The sequence below is a fragment of the Xiphophorus maculatus genome, chromosome 2 (assembly GCF_002775205.1).
Source record: "Xiphophorus maculatus strain JP 163 A chromosome 2, X_maculatus-5.0-male, whole genome shotgun sequence".
Lineage (NCBI taxonomy): Eukaryota > Metazoa > Chordata > Actinopteri > Cyprinodontiformes > Poeciliidae > Xiphophorus > Xiphophorus maculatus.
This window is the reverse complement of record NC_036444.1, coordinates 29956987-29974923: the sequence shown is the minus strand read 5'-3', so window position 1 is coordinate 29974923 and position 17937 is coordinate 29956987. Positions and strand designations below refer to the sequence as shown.

The window sequence follows — 17937 nt, the reverse complement described above, 5'->3', positions numbered from 1 at the left end:
TCAGCCGACCACACTTCTCTAGTCCGAATGACATCCCAATGTCCGTGCTGTAGATCCTGGTGGTGTGGATCAGTGAGTCGATGTCTCGCTCACTCTTGGCATACAGCTTGATGTCATCCATGTAGAGAAGGTGACTGATGTTGGCCCCATTTTTGAGTCGGTATCCGTAGCCAGTTTTGTTGATAATTTGGCTGAGGGGGTTCAGGCCTATGCAGAACAGTAGCGGGGACAGAGCATCTCCTTGGTATATGCCACATTTGATGGACACTTGTGCAAGTGGTTTGCAGTTGGCTTCAAGGGTGGTTTTCCACAGCCTCATTGAGTTTGCAATGAAGGCTCTCAGAGTCCTGTTGATGTTATACATCTCTAAGCATTCAATGATCCAAGTATGTGGCATTGAGTCATAGGCTTTCTTGTAATCAATCCAAGCCATGCACAGGTTGGTGTGTCGGGTTTTGCAGTCTCGGGCAACTGTGCGGTCTACGAGGAGTTGGTGTTTGGCTCCTCTGCTATTTACACCGATACCTTTCTGTGCCGTGCTCATGTGTTTATCCATGTGTTTGCTTATCTTGGCCGCTATGATGCCTGACATGAGCTTCCATGTTGTGGAGAGGCAGGTTATTGGTCGGTAGTTGGGTGGGACTGGACCCTTGATGGATCCTTCTGGATTAGGATTGTCCGCCCTTCAGTTAACCATTCAGGGTGAGTCCCACTTTGTAGCAGCTGGTTCATTTGGCCTGCCAGTTGCTCATGGAGGGTTTCTTTAGCCAGTAGGCATGGATCATGTCAGGCCCTGGTGCTGTCCAGTTTTTCATACCTGAGACTCTTTCTTGGACATCTGTCACAGTGATGGTTACCAATGTGGGACGCCTCCCTTTCCCATATGCCTTTCCAGTATTGTTCAGTCTCCAGCCTTGGTGGGTCTACTCTGTTGTTATTACCCTGCCATTGAGAGTACACCTTAGCTGGTTGAGTGGAGAAGAGCCGGTTAATCCTTCTGGATTCATTCTCCCTTGTGTATCTCTTTAGGCGGCTGGCCAAGGCTTGGAGCCTCTGTTTGGCACTTTCGAGTGCTTCAGGTATGGGCATCTGCCTGTACTTTCTGGGTACTGGTCTTTTCATTGTATTTCATTCACTTCCCTCCTTGTTACCTCTAACCGTCTTTTCCATGGTGGGTATTGGGTCTCATGGCTGCTCTTATAGCCAAGTGTCTCAAGGATCACTGATGCTGAGTTGTAGATCAGCTCATTGGTTTCTGTTATGGTGTTGGTAGGTTCTCAATGCTGCATTCACATTCTCAATCTCTGATGGTACTTCACTCAGCCGTTGTAATTGGTCTGGTTGTCATTCGGGTCATGATTTTCTCTCTCAGGTCAGCAGCCGTCTCGTTCAGCTCTGTTTAGCGCTTAGTGTTGACTGGGGATGTCGAAGTAACCATTCCTTCACCAGTCTTTGCATGTAACCTCTCTGATTGACGTCTGAGCCGGCATGTTATGCATTTTTGTGTCTCTCATGGTATGAGGTAGACAGTAGCTTGAAGGGTCTTGCCTAAGATTCGAACCCCGCCCTCTCGGGTGATATACCGATGCCTTATCTAATGAGCTATCCAGCCAGCTGTATATATATATATATATATATATATATATATATATATATATATATATATATATATATATATATATATATATATATATTAGCCAACAATGTATAAGTATTTTCTACATTATTTAATTTATTCACATTTGTTTAAAAATCCAGGTAATAGACTAGGGCTGCTACAGTGTCTATGTTAATTTAAAATGATAAAGTGATAAACTAGTATATATATATATATATATATATATATATATATATATATATATATATATATATATATATATACATACATACATACATACATACATACACACACACACACACACTACTCAAAAAAATAAAGGGAACACTTAAACAGGTGTTTAACACTTAAAGTGTTCCCTTTATTTTTTTGAGCAGTATATATATATATATATATATATATATATATATATATATATATATATATATATATATATATATATATATATATATATATAATCTATTTCTGGGCCTATGTTTCATGATTCTTCCTGTTCATTTGGGTTTTGGTAGGAAAAAACCTTTCAATTGTTTCTTAGGAAACATGCTTTTCTGAATTTTTTTACAATTAAAGGAATATTGTAATGACCTGTCTATCATTTTGTGATCAAGAATTTCAGCTGCAGCTGTAAATGAGGCGGCCAGGAGGTCCCCTTTTCTTCATGTCGGTAGCACACCAGGTCCCCGCATCTGGAATTCACGCGTCTGTCGGCCCCCGCCTACAGGACTGCTCCCTCGCCCGCCTCCTCTCAGCTGCAGTAGCCCAAACACTCGGGTTGTGTTGTCCTGAATGTTGGGAGAACTGTCGCTTTCTTTTCAGTTGGTCAGATTCCGTCTCTCTTTCCTTTCAATGACCGTCCTGGGCGTGCTTCGCACTCAGCAGCGCAATAGTTAATGTGTGTGCCGGATGCACCCTCACTCCAGCAGACCGCTACAGTACGAAGATGGCGTCGGAGGGAGCCAGCGGAGAGCAGCCTCCTCCGGTACAAACACTGGTCGCTGCCGCGCCGGGAGGTATCGACACGGTAAGACGCGTGTATGGAGGCAAGCTAACCATAGACGCTGCTTCTTATTTTTTAAATATTTATTTCAGTGTGGAGCCGTGGCTGTCATGAGGAAAAGACGGAGAAACGCGCTGCGCATCTATTTCTCTAAAAGGCTCTGGAAGCAACAGCGGTGGGCAGCGCGAGGCACTCGGCTGTCTGGAGAAAACGAGCCTCGACTCCGTTTGAGCCGCAATATTAGCCTAATTTGTTCTTGGCAGATCTCAGTAATGCCATCTATTGCCTTTTGTTGCACTAATCAGTTGTTTTGTTCATCTATCACGGCCTCTCTCGGCGATCATCTCGTAGTTATTATGATATCCCGTGTTTTCCAGCTCCCGATGAAAGGAAAAGTGGCGCTGGTTGTACAGGTCGTGACTCATTCTATAGTAGCTACACAGTAACCAGGGCATACACTGCGACTCCATTCCTACTACGAGATTAGTTTCCTCTATTTGGTGCACAAAACGTAAAATTTTGGTTTGACCATTAATTTTTGTCCAAAGTCAGGCGTCCTGTTTATTTCTGTTTATTTCACATCAATGAAGTTAGGTGTTTTGTGTGAATGTTTAACTAGAGATGCCCAAATCAGATTCGTTTTTGGCATAATTTATTATCATCTATAAAACTTAACGTCGTGGTTACTGTGAATATATATCTATATATATATATATATATATATATATATATATATAGAGAGAGAGAGAGAGAGAGAGAGAGAGAGAGAGAGAGAGAGAGAGAGAGAGAGAGAGAGAGAGAGAGAGAGAGAGAGAGTGAGTTGTAAGTCGTTATATCCCCAGAAGGGAATTTATGCTGTGCTCTCTTTGAGTGCTCTTTGATTTTCTGAGTTACCAGTCGGAAAAACACCAACCTTCCCCCCGAAGTCGGAATTCCGACTGGGAAACTCAGAGCGCACCTAGAGCAGCCTCAGGTTTCTGCTGCGTTTGATTCGCCTCGGACGTCTGAGCTGGCAGTGACGTCACGCCCCAGTTGAGAGCGCTCTGGTTGTAACAAGAGGGTGGGATTTGCTACTTTGCTAATTGCTACTACCAATACAAGCTGATAACAGTAACAGTTTCTGCGTATTTTATCCGTTCAGACAAAAAAGGAATATTTTTACACAAAAATTGGTATGTTCCGTCAGAAATCCTTTGCCTATAACTTATACCAGCAGCTTTCACTTCTATACAGTATGTGCAGCCATATTGGACACTTTTGTAAGTGTATTATCCCTTCTGATGGCTTGTATTACAGTAAATCAGAAGCTCTGTTTTTTACGCTGTTGATTAAACACATGAAATGCATAGAAATACATCAACAGCTTACAATGCTGTTAGTAGTCAGTAAGTTAGCACCAAAACAATTAGATTAAATATCAACTCTCATCTGACATCTTTCCCATATTTCATTTTTGAAACAAGATCTGCTTTATGTTAAATCTGCCATTTTTAATCTCCCAAGTGGAGTCTGGCTGCAGAAATGACAATGGAGGGTGTGTGTTCTGTCATCTGCATTTTTCCTAATTTCAAGCAGCCAAACAGGAAGAGCTCCTTGGTAGAGGAATAATTTTTACAAGCATATGCACAGATGAATATGACCAGCGAAGGAATATTTACTGCAAAACATTATACATACCTGTGCAAACATCTAAAGCAGTGGTTCTTAACCTTTTTTGAGGTACCGAACCCATCAGCTTCATATGCGTATTCACTGAACCCTTCTTTAGTGATAAATAAAATATATGTTTTTTCCAAATTCAAGACATAGGTATATGTTTTTTTGCTGGTGCACAAAATGAGCCGTGCATGAACGTCACTTTGCTCAAAGAACAAAACCATGAACTCACAGCAAGTTACAGTATTACTTTATTATGGCCCCCAAAAATATTTCGGCCCCATGAAAGAATTTCAGCCCCCAAAATATTTTTTTACTATTTTACTAATTAAAAATAAATTTGGATTTTTTTCAAAGAATTAAAAATTTTTTAATAACTTAATTTTTTAAATTTTAAATTTAATTTGTTTTTGTCATTTTGAATCCACAAAATACTTTTTTGGGGCCAGAATAAAGTATTGCACAAATGACATACCTGTAAATCAGTGTGACTTCTGCTGTTGTTTTTGGGAGACCAGTTCAGAGAGGCGTGGCTTCACCTTGGCAAGTGCATCTTCAGAGCAAAGTTTGTTCATTTTCTTCTTTTTTCTCAACATATTTAGTATGGATTAAAATATTAAGAAAGAAACCACGCGACGTACAACTACGACAGCTGCTGATACTTCGCGCACTAAATTCCCCGCAGCACTGATTGGCCGACCAATGTAACATGATCCTCTGCAGCAAGTGATGGCCAAGCGGGGCGGGTCATCACGACTTTACACAAGCATGTCTTTACCTCCGTGGCAGAGGCTCCGCCGAACCCCTGAGACCGACTCATCGAACCCCTGGGGTTCGATCGAACCCAGGTTAAGAACCACTGATCTAAAGTAACATTAATATGGAGTTAAATTTTGTAGTAAAAGCCATGTGTAGACTGTTGTTGTGCTTCCACGTGTTGAAAACAATCAGGCTTCCTCCCTGCAGCAATGTCTACTGTTTAAAAAGAGCTTCAGGGAAAGGCGACTGGCTGTATCTGATGCATAAAAGCCAAAGTAATGGCAATGCCATGACAGAATTTCATATAGATGTAGGTAAAAAGAACCTGAAGACAACTGATGAAAGTTTTTTAAAAGTTAACTTCTAATTCGGATGTAAATTTCTCAGTTTATCTGTATGATTTTTGTCATCCTCCTATTTAAAGGGGTTAACTTGTGCTGTGCATGATTGCCACAAACAAAGGGTATTTATGTGACTTCAGGAAAATTAGACTTCTATAAAAAGTAAGGGAGAAGTTTTTGAATATGACTGGACTGTCTAGATTTTATTGTTAAAGGTCTTTTATGATAAGTGGAGAAATTCCAGCTGATCAACATTTGTAACGCCTTCATTTGTAACGAGATTTGGTTGATTCATTTTTAAGAGGATATTTAAGGGAAGAAACAAGAAAAGAGTGAAGTCAGGGAGAAGTTATTTGGGAAACTGAAAGTCGTGTGAGTCCATAGTGGGGCCAAACTCTGGCATGTACTGAGGTTCAACCCCATCGCAGTCCATCCTGAAATCTGTTAAAAGTCGCTTGTTCACCATCGTCTTTAGAAACTTCAGCTGATCAACATGATTTTTCCAATTCCTGTGAAACCATAGACAAAATACACACAAAGTGGAATGTGTTGCCTTTTAGTTCAGTTTTCAAAAACTTTACATTTTTAAGAAAACCTGAGCTGTATTTTATTTTTTTTTCAATCACACTTGTCAATAACAAAAATGCGTGCACAGTAATTATAAGAAAAGCTTTGTTTTCTCTCTAAAGGGTTCGGTTTCACATGTTTGCTGGCACCTAGTTGTGATTTCTCACAGCAGGTTGCAGCTGTTCTCTGGCAGCGGCTCAGCTCCCGCTCTGCAGAGCATCTTTGCTCCTCCTTGGAGCAAAGATGTTCCAACCAGGAGCATCTTTGTTCAGGGCCGAAGAGTCTGTCACTTCTTCAGCCATGTACGGCTAAATCAGTGCACTCTCAGTGACTTCTTTGCCGCTTGCTTTCTTTTAGTAAACATTGGCTGGACTTTAGTGGCAGAGTAGCTCCTCTCTGGAAGTTCCTCAGAGGAGCTCGGCAGGTGGAAATGGGCTTTAACAGAACCTTTCTGGTCCCAGAGGCCGGTTGGAGGGACGAGGAGGGAGGGGAGCTGTGGGTTAGACTGGTGAGCTGAGAAGAGCTGTGGGGGTAAGTGCAGGAGAAGGGGGTGGAGGAGGACATGTCCACCAGACACCTTTCTAAATTGGTATAATTTCAGTGACTCAGCGGACATAGTTAAGAGTTCTGTGTCACCCAGCCGTCCACCCTAGCTTCTCCTCTAACACCCACTGAGCGCCCTCACAAGAACCTGGAAGCCAGTGCCTGGAGGTGAACAGGTGTTCAGAGTTAGGGAGAAGGGCCGTTTGCCTCTGGGCTTTCTCCAGGTTTCAGCCGACAAAAGGGGGATTCCGCCTCAACGGAGTACACCCCCCACCTCCTCACCGCTTCAGCAGACTACCTCCACCCCTCCGCCACCACCACCACCAAGCACCATGCCTGCTGTAGTTAAATAAAGCTCTGTGCTCTTTGCTCACCCCTGTCAAACTGTCTCTTGTCAGCTTAAGGTGGGGGAAGTTTCCTGACTGAGGACTCTGAAGTACCCGTGCTGAAGGGTCAGAGGTCGCCTCTATTCGTTTGCAAAAACTTCTTTTTTTTTTTGCATGGTAGTGTGTGGTCAATTGTGTTGAATTATTTTTCTCTCCTTGAAAGACTTGGAGCTGCGGGTTTTAACTTTTTGTTGCAACAGGCAACAGAGATCAGATCAGAGATGCACAGGTCAGAGTCTTGTTGCCAATTTTTGACCACCAATATTTAAGGTTGGACTTTCTGATACAACCTTTCTTTCGGAACTATACTGTAGAAAAACATAAACAATAAACAGCAGTACCACTTTACAATAACACTCCCCTTACAAATGTTTAATACATAGTTGATAAATGGGTTGTTAATTAATCTGTAAACACTTTGACAATTATTAATGGGCTTATCATACATTACTTAAGAGTGAGAAAGGGACAAATCTGACTAGTCACAAGTCACTGCCTTGTAGTAAGTAGCTTCACAACTTTATTTTATAGCTCCATTTAATAGTTGTGGAAGTTTATATTGGAATGATAAAGTGCTATATTATATACTAAAGAATTATGGTTACAAATGCTCATTGTACTTACATGGTAATAATTCAGTCTGAAATGTTTGATTTAGAAACATTCCATGAAATATGTAAACAGCTTTGACTCACAATTTGGTAAGAAGCTGATCAGTTTTATCTCTCTCCTGTCCTTATTAATACACACTTATAAATAAAACACTTATTAATTATTTAGTTTATTATGATGTATGAAGCATCTAAGCATTTTGTGCGTAGGAGAGCAGTTGCTGTAAAACAGACTTTCACTGTTATTTCAAAACAAAGACATTTCTGTGTACAGCTCAACAATAAGCAGCCAGTCTGCAGAGATTCACAACATTAGAACTTTGCAACTCCTTTAGGAGACATTGAAAATATTGGATGTTAGAACTCTTAACAAAATTGATCTTTTTTTCTAGTAATTGTTGAAGGTGATGGGTTGAACAATTTTTCTGATCTAATTTTAATTCAACAATGAAATATAACAAGCTCACCATAGAAGAATAAAAATGTTCTGCCTTTTCTTTGACAGAGGTGGTAGCTGTTAATCCAACCGAAAATGAAGGCGTTACAAGATTACCACCGTCTGATCACCGTCCACTATTACTATGCGCTGGAACAATGCAACAGCTATTAAAATATCATGGGGAATATAAATGATAAATATTAATAGTCTAGACAAGTAAAAACTGCCCTAATTGGCATATTCATTTGGTAAATGAGTTATTTTCATGTTTCCTGGACAGTCTGTTGTAATGTACATTGGGTTCCTTTTGCATGAACTGCACATTACTTTGTGGAAGACTTGCATTTCCTTTGCCAGCAGGATATATGAAAGGATTTTGCACACCATAAGAATGTTCTTCCCCTTGTGGTATGGATGACTCAAGCGGACCATGGCTAGCAGCCAACCTTGCTAGCAGGACCCTTGGTGCATGGCTCATGGTACAAAGTGTGGTTTGCTCATCTGTCCATTGTGCAAAAATGTCAGATAGAAGGAGCACTTTGCACTTTATCGCTTAGCTCAACCGCTACCTGATGCTGCTGAGGGTTGGATGTCAATGAAAGCTCCAGGAGACATCCAGAGAGGCGAAAGCGCTTCCTGGAAGAAGCGGGAGTTAGGAATTGGATAATGAGATCACTTTGGATAATTTAGTTACGTGGTGTCGCTTCTTCCTTTCTTATATCCTCCAACACCGTAAAGAGCTGGTATTGTGTCAAAGATAATGGATTACTAATTATGTCAACTGATAACACTTATTTACTACATTTATTCAAAATGAATGTTTAGAGTATCATTAGCTGATTAAAGATATAAATTTATCATCTTTCTTCATCTCTACAAGGCAAACTCAAGGTATTTGGGGATAACTTAGATTCTTCTGACCTGTTTTACCTGCAAAGGAACTTTTGGAAGAGAAAAATACTGTAGGAGAATTCAAACAGAGGAAGACATCTGAGGTCCAGCAGATTCTGTTACCAGTGTACAGTCTTACACTAACTAGTGAATGACAACTTACTCTTGGCCTAGGTCTTATTGTGACACCTCAATGATGGACTGGGTACCATGGTTCTGAATGTGCTGTTCGTCAGCTCAGTGCAGGGGGAACTTTTGGCACAACATCTGCCCTGTCAGGCTTCAAAATTGCATCCCTATAGTAATTTTACTTGTGCGATTAAATTGTCACCATGCACTACAATCCTTCACAATAAATTGGGGCGAATCAAACTATAAATGAATTAGATGGTTCTAACAACTTAATGACATGGCTCTTGGGTGCTTGTCAAGCAAACCGATTCTATACAGAAACCGTTAAGAACTGATTCTAGCACCAGCTGTGGTTCAGAACTGGAACCTCTTTGGTGGATAAGCCCCATTTTGAGCTGACATCTTGATGTCCTGGGGTAGTCTACTAGCATGTGTTATCTTCTAAGGAAATAAAAAAGAATCATTTTCAAAACCTAGTTTACATGTCAGGTGCAGGTAGAATGTCATAAAGATCTCACTAAAGGTCTTCAGACATGATCTGACATGTTGCTAAGGTTTAAACTATCTTAGCAGAGAAAGATTATTAGTTCAAAGAGCATGATTTGACATGCATCTAAATAAGCAGTTCATAACACATTACAGATTCATAAGCATTGTGTCTTTAGTGCAGTGAAAATAAGCTTAGCTCAATTTATGTCAAGAAGCCACTTTGCAGACTAGTGTGTCTGTTTAAGCACATATCTCTAAAAAGTCAGCTCTTTGAGCATCTGTGACGCTACAGGAGGTAATATTGTTTGGGTAATACGCTGTCTGAGATCTCCTGGCTTAAACATGGTACTTTTTTTTAGACTGGCATTCAAAGCTGTTGATTAACAGCTTTGAATTATAAAGGTGCAACCTTTATAAACCTAGGTAGTTGATTATCTAGGTTTTATGTTTGAAAGAACCCGAAGTGGAAAGACATTAACTCTATGTAGGATTATTATCACAAGATATATTATTATATCTTGATATTCTGTCAGGCAAAATGAACACAGTTTGTTATCTTACTGCAGCTTAAAGTTCCTAAGTATTATGTCTCTTTTACTGAAATATTGGATTGGGACTTATCAGCAAATACTTAATCTTCAGTGACTCAAGTTGGTAATGAAAAACTATCTTAATGGGGAAATCCTTTGTTGGGGCGACGGTGCTAGGGTTAACAGTTAGTTAACAGCTTTGAATGCTGTTAACCAACAGCACAATCAGGCTTCCGTCACTCTGTCCATCACTCTGCTGTAAGAGATGTTGTTGGCTCAAATCTTGATGGAAGATTGTAAATCTGGTTTCAGTGACTAGCCTGCCTTTAGAGGTAACAGGTACCAATCTGCCCGTTGTGCAAGACTGTGGTGTTCCTACGTGTGATTACATTTAGCTGATTTATCAAGGCTTTATAGACAAGTGACGTTATAAAAAATGCTTCTAGAGATTAGGAATGCAGCTTGATGTGGCTTTCTCAGTTGTCTGTTCACACCAAAACTACAAATTCTGCTTTCACCAACCTTTAAATGGTAAACTAATAGAGTGCTATTCTAGTCATACCAATCACTCAAAGCTCTTTGAAACCAGAGCCTCATTCACCCAGACACACACAGATATAAACACATTCATACACCAATCCACAGATCCTTACCCAATATGAGGGTGTCTTGCTCATGAAAACATTGACATGTGTAAAGTAAAGAAGCTAGAATCAGACACACAGCATTCAGCATGCAGGACAACGACTTTTCATACTGACTGACCAGCCCTTATGCAGGTCAAAATAAGTTTCATCACCCGTAGGTCTTTTTGCCTTACCCATCCCTCACTTAGCTTTTGGTTTCAGTGATTACAACACCTTTCAGGGTTTCTTCAAGAAACAATTTGACACTCTGCTCAGGAATGTCACCTGACTGGACCATGTTGTGTGGTTCCGGGATGTAACCTGGCACTGTGATATTTGGGGAAAGAAAAAAAAAAAACTTTTTATGAATTTAACATCTTACCATAAAAATGACCAAGGTTCTGTCACATACTTACCGACTCGTCACATAAATGCATTTTCTCTGACTATTGGCTCAAAGCTTCCTGTAAGGACATTACTGAAGTATTACTTTCATAATGCAAAGATTCTCCTAGAATGACTTAGTTTGATTTGAAGGATTACAGCCTTTGACATTAAAGTTTTGGTCTACCGTAGTGTATGTTATGTTATGTTAACCACAAATACAATGTTTCTCTGTATTTAGACATAAATTTGTAACAAATTTATAAGGTGATCTAATTTCTTTCATTTGACACCAAGAACAATAACATCTCTAATAGCTCTCTCGAAGTCTGTTTCCTATTGTTGCTAATACTATGTAAGGTTCTGATTACTACAGTTAAAATAATGTAGGACTTTGAGAGATGGGAGAAGTTAATGAGAAACTCAATAAAATAAACAACTGCAGTATTTAAATGTAGATTTTAGCTAAATGTGCTCATTGCACAGAAGACTAAACCCATTTTAGTTTTGCTCTTTGCAGACCAATGCTTGGGACACACTGATATTAGCTTGGTAATTAGTTAAGCTGCTGGCTCACGTCACCACCCTGCTGCCTTATTAATGTTTCAAAACAACATTAATAAGATTCAAATTTGTCTTTTTGGTGATTGTGGAAAAGTGGGGAGCCTTCTACAGTATTACAGTATATTGCAGATGGCTCCTTGCTCTAATTTACACAGCTAATTCAAATGACTTAACTTCACAGCATGTCATAAGGTTCTACTATCCTTATAATCATTTATTTGAGTCAGGTGTGTTGAACTATTTAACATATAAAACATGCAGGACAGGGTCAACCCACCGGTCATAGGATGAACCCCTAGCACCGTCGCCCCAACAAAGGATTTCCCCATTAAGATAGTTTTTCATTACCAACTTGAGTCACTGAAGATTAAGTATTTGCTGATAAGTCCCAGTCCAATATTTAAGTAAAAGAGACATAATACTTAGGAACTTTAAGCTGCAGTAAGATAACAAACTGTGTTCATTTTGCCTGACAGAATATCAAGATATAATAATATATCTTGTGATAATAATCCTACATAGAGTTAATGTCTTTCCACTTCGGGTTCTTTCAAACATAAAACCTAGATAATCAACTACCTAGGTTTATAAAGGTTGCACCTTTCAACATTTGGCAGTGAAGCAGCATGTATTTTATGCTGTGTTGAACAACAACCATCACTAAATATATTACTGACTATATCCTACGTTTGTAATGTGGCATCTTTGTGCTTGTCACTCGCATGTTATACTTATGAATGTGTTGGATTCCCTTTGGGTACTCTGGTGTTTTCCCACAGTCCAAAATCATGTTTATTAGGTTATTTTGTCTCTCTGAAGTGTCGGATGTGAGGTCATGGTGTCTGTCCTGTGTGATGGATTGTTTACCTGTCCGGAGTACAGCCCCTTTTGCCTGATGATCACTGGAGATTGACAAGAACAAACGGATATAGGCATTTGATCAATGGATGGACACTGGACGGTTTTCATTATACCAAAATTTCTAATTTTATGTTGATAGTGATGAAAATGCTCAGTTTCAAATTTGATTCCAGGGATCTTTTCTTAAGGCCCAGGATTCACTCTTAAGAAATATATAGGTAATTACAAGGTAACTTTTTCTTTGCCTTATTTAGAACAACACCAATAAGTACTAGGCAATTCAGAAGCCATTTAGAAAAGATAGTAACAGGCTTGTTATACTGTATAGCAAACCACCAGACTGGATAACACTTAGAAGTGTTAATATCCTTTATGGAAGAATGAACCCTGGATCCATTGTGCTGTTCATTGGTAGGCAGGCTCTTTTAATTTGTAATTTGTAGTTCTTCATCAGTGCAGTGAGAAACAAATCTGGCCAGAGTGACTTACATTTAAGTCACCAACGTTAGCATATGTCATCTGGCATAATCCCTCTATATCAGAGCTTCGGTCTTTAAGATCCTTTGTCATAGAACAATCTGAAATCTTTATCTGTTAGCATCAAATACCTCTAACCAACACTTGAACTTTTGCCTTTTGATTAAAGAGCATTGCAAAGAATGACTTACTGTGGGTTAGATAGTGGCAGCATTTTTAAACAATCTATCTTAATTACCAGACATGCTTGGTCAGATGAACTTCTGCAAAGAAGAAAAAGGGCTAAGTGTGTGTCTGTGCACATCTGTAGCTCTGCTGTGCAAAGTCGTGTTCCATCTTGGGCAAATAAGCTCAAAAATTGGATTTTTTTGACAAACCTAGTATTGTATGGTGTTACTGAAAAGGGTTTTATACAGATCAGTTTGTGGTTTACTATCTGTGTGGTTATGACTCTTAATAATTTGAGTCATAGCGTATTTCAGTGCAGTTCAAGATGATGGTCCACTGAAAGCAATAGTTTTCCAATAGCTGTTTTCTGTGAACCATTGTTTCAACTGCTCTCATTATAGCTCTACCCCACTTTAACAGCTTTAACTTTTGGTCTGATACGTAACCTCTTCTTTTGCTCAGCTGCATTAACTGTAATAATCTCTTTTACTAAAGGTGTGTTTTCTCTGGCTTGTCTTGCAGAAATGTGAGTTCAATATGGATAACTTGAGCAAGCCAGAGCTTCTCACGCTCCTCAGTATCATGGAAGGGGAGCTTGAAGCCCGTGACCTGGTTATCGAAGCACTGAGGGTGAGTCCCAATGACAGACACTGCAATAGAACAAAGTGTTATATCTGTGGAGATTGCATGATTAGATTTATGACCCTAGAAATGTGTTAGTATCAATTATCATGAAGAGACTTGAAAGGTTGGTAGGTCTACCTCTGACACAGAATGCTTGTGGAACCACCAACAGAAAGTATTCTTGCAGCTTTTTCCACTCTCTGAAAACTACATGGAAAGAAGGTTTCTCTAACTGGAGATTTTGTAGGCGGCTCTAACCAATTTCAATTTATTTTTAAACAATGCTTAGCCTGGTGGTGTATTATCAGCCTAGTAGCAGCCTGCCAGGCTGATAATACACTGAATGAATTTCTGTAAAAAAGCCCAAAGTGTCAGAGGTAGATAAAGGCTAAATTCCTACATGTTTGGTATCTGAAAATAAACTAAAAATAATGACACCATGGTTCTTTTACTCCTCAAGGCAAATTATAGCACACTAGAATCGTTATTTACATTTTTATTATATTTACAACATATACTGTAAATATGTCAAGATCATCTCAATATCAATAGAATTGGTGTCACCCTAACATTTGGGAGGAAAACAACTCTAATTTGGATTGTTAAATCATTCATGTTGTTACTGTAGCTACATAGCAGTCGTTCTATCATGATCAATCAGTCATTTTTTATATCCGGGCTGGAGGTGTCACACCAAAAGGGTTGAGAGAGAAGTCAGTGTTAAATTGTTGAGCAGTTAATATTTTAAAACTAAGACTAAAATGATTACAATTGGCATTTAGCACTTGGCATTAGTGATTATTGTGGTTAGCGTGGTTAGCATTAGTGAATGCAGCCTCTTCATGCATTATCTGAAGAGTTTTGGCTAAATGTTTTGTTCTCCAGAACTTCATTTCCCAGAATCTCTTCCACTGCCTAGGCTGCTGTGTGCGTGTGTGTGTGTGTCCTGTGGGGTCAAATACCAGGCTGTTTATGTAGATTATCTTCCTACTGCAAGAGTGCTGCTGCAAACAGACGATCACAGATCTCCGTTCACCACATCATTAGAGACCCAACGCTGTAAAACCAATGAAATCAGACTTAAGTGGAATTAATAATAGATTGTTGTATAATAATTATGGTCTAAAAAAGAGCTATTTAATTCTAGTCTTTGTGAAAGTATGTAATTGGAACAGATCTTAATGTGCAAACTTTAAAAGGATTTAAATGAGGCACACAACAGAGTACCTGCTCCTTTTAAACCTAAAACAGGTTAATGATCCACAGTCCTGGGCAGGTCTTATTGTTTTCATTTTGTTATTTGAACTTGCATTAAAATATTCTAACTTTACTTTTAATACGTTCTCTGGGGCGTTGCTCTATTCTCCAAGTAATTCCATGAAGATTAGCAGTTTTTTGGTAGATATCTGCTGTGTATGATGTGACTCTGGTGCATGGGGTGAAAGAAGCAGCAAGGAGAAAAACTGCCCTGGTTCCTGGAAAAGGAGAGCAGAGTTTTACCTTAAATGTGACATTCCCAGATTATTGACTTTTTCAAATCCAGTCTGTTTCTGTGATTTGCTGAACTCTTCAGTCAGATATAACAGACAAACTGTTGTAATACAGCGAGCTTCCTGTAATCTAATTTAAGTGTCAGCCTGAATAATCAACCTACGTGTGTATATATGTTGTTTTGAGCAACTTACTGATACTGTCATTAGGGAAGTCTTCTCTCCATGTATTTGCACACCGAAGAGTGTTATTGTTGTGCTCATCTATGGTGCATTTACTGAATTGAAAAAGATCTGACTTATAGTTTCAAACATAAAATCTGGTAACCAGCCAATCTCTCAGAGCATCTCTGTCTGTCACTGCCCATATGTTAAGCATAGTTCTGAACAGATGATTGAATATCTTGTTGCCGTAAATTGTAATGACCAAAAGTAAGGAGACACTTTAAGATTCCTATTTCTGTATGATTAAAATGACAGCGATGAGTGTTGCCAAAAATAACTAAAGATTGCTTAAATAGTGGTGCACCGATTACAGTTTTGGCCAATACCAATATTTTTGCCTAAATATAGACACGCTGCTAGTTGACATCACAAATGCAAGATCCTGTGTATTAATTGTGAACACTACGACTACAAGATAACAAGATCTATGGATTTGCAAAATCAGTGAGGCGCAGCGAGGAAAAAGGCAAAAATGGAAAAAATGTCAAGTTAAAGAATTGTCTTTTGGCACTCAAGCATGGTGCACATGTGCAAAATGTCTGGATGAAAACAATGAACATGCAACATAGCGATGAAGTCTCAACGGTAGGGTGACTATTGCTAACTTGCAACACAATAACATGTAACGTAACCTAGTGGGTGGGTCTATCAGTCAGACCTCAGTCATGCAGAGCAAAAGGTGGCAATGGCTGATTTGTGGAAGTGTGTAAGGTTTATCTTACATGTAAGTATCAGCCGCTCATTGATCTTCTTAAATGAAGGAAATCGGGACTAATTTATCACTCCTATGCTTAAGTGTCTGTGCTACAAAAGATTAATAGCCTGAAGTTGGTGCCACCAAAGCATTATGTTTCAGAATCTGTTCCAGACTCTAAAACTTCACTGTCCTCAATGACTTCACCAGCGGGGAGCTGAGGGCAGCAGGACTTTTAATGGATGATGTATTGATCTGTGGTTACTAAATACTGAACTTGAGGTCTTGTTGTTCTCCAGGAGACTGAGAAAGAGTTGATTTCTTTCTGAACAAACCCTTGCAGGACCTTCTCTCTCTGCACTCCTGGATTTAGGTCATCTCAGCTTGCCAGTGCTCCACTTCAGGCTTGTCCTCCAGCTTTTTTTTGTGTGTAACACAAAGAATTTCTGTAGAAAAAAAAATGCTTTGAACACTTGTAAAAAATGTACGTATATCGTTTACATGCCCACCAGGTAGTGGATCATTCATTCTAGAACGGCCCCAAACCCTTGCAAGACTGAGTGGTCTGAATGAGCAGAACTGACAGGAATGGTCAGTTCTGCTCATACTGAGCTTATTTTCTTATGCCATCCACAGCCTCACTGATATTGAACTGGACCTCTTGCCTCCCCACACAGCGGCATCTGCTCCATGGGGTAGTTTGCATATTTCCTGAATTTCCTTTCCTCTGACAGTCTTTCTGGGTCTGCCATCTCTTCCACTCTAATTATGTTTGTTTTGGTTGTTCCTCTTTCACCAGCCATTCTCATATGCTTTCTGCGGACATTAAAGTTTTTCCTCGTCTTTTTTTGGGAGATGGATATTATCTCTCTCTCTCTGCAACTCCGGCACAATGAATCTATTTATTGTGTCACAAACGAGAGTATCTGAGAATAACATGAAAAAAAAACAGAGGAATATCTTTCATTTAAAAAGTAAGCGCTTTAAATCAATCAATCAATCAATCAATCAATCAATCAATCAATCAATCAATCAATCAATCAGCTTTATTGTCAATTCCTCTTACATGTCCAGACATACAAGGGAATCGAAATGACGTTTCTCACTATCCCACAGTGATACAAGACAGGGTGTTACTAACATTGAGTCACAATAAAAGACAGTCTAACTAAAATTATCCTAAACAATTAATAAATAGATGTACAATAACTAGACATATAGCGTAAAAAGTTTTACAACTGAGAATGTATATGTTTATATATAGGTATATGGAGATATACAGATTAAAAAAGTGGCAGAAGTGCAGAGTTTAAATGCCGAATTTGCCCTCTATGTTAGGAGGAAGGGCAGTTGTGCAAGGTTCTGGGTTTCTTCTTCATCTTCTTGGCCGCTTTGATGCTGAGGGGAGGGAATTCAGCATCCTCACAGCCTGATGGATGAAACTGTTGGAGAGTCTGGTGGTGCGGGAGCAGAGGCTTCTATATCATTTCCCGGAGGGCAGGACACTGAACAGTTTGTGGGCAGGATGATTTACATCTCCCACAATCGTGACGGCTTTCTGGGTGAGTCGGGTGGTGTACAGGTCTTGTAGGGCGGGGAGTGGGGCACCAATGATCTTTGAGGCTCTTTTCACAATGCTCTGCAGGGCTTTTCTGTTCTGTTCTGTGCAGCTTCTGCCCCACACTGTGATGCAGCTAGTCAGGGTGCTTTCTATGGTGCCTCTGTAGAAAGTGGTCAAGATGGGTGGTGAAGCATTTGCCTTCTTGAGCTTGCGCAGGAAGTAGAGGCGTTGTTGGGCCTTCTTCACAAGTGATGTGGTGTTGGTGGTCCAGGAGAGGTCTTCACAGATGTGCACCTCAAGG

General features: G+C 39.7%; 1 protein-coding gene across 4 annotated transcripts in view; it reads left to right on the top strand.

Moving 5' to 3' along the window:
- The first annotated feature begins 2345 nt into the window (after positions 1-2345).
- cttnbp2 (cortactin binding protein 2) overlaps positions 2346-17937 on the top strand; it is a 99040-nt gene continuing 83448 nt past the window's right edge. For all 4 annotated transcript variants that reach the window (XM_023353390.1, XM_023353385.1, XM_023353383.1 and 1 more), the window contains exons 1-2: positions 2346-2642; positions 13565-13672. In XM_023353390.1, the coding sequence (XP_023209158.1) occupies positions 2562-2642; positions 13565-13672 (189 nt within the window). In that variant the 5' untranslated portion in view covers positions 2346-2561. The remainder of the gene's footprint in view (positions 2643-13564; positions 13673-17937) is intronic.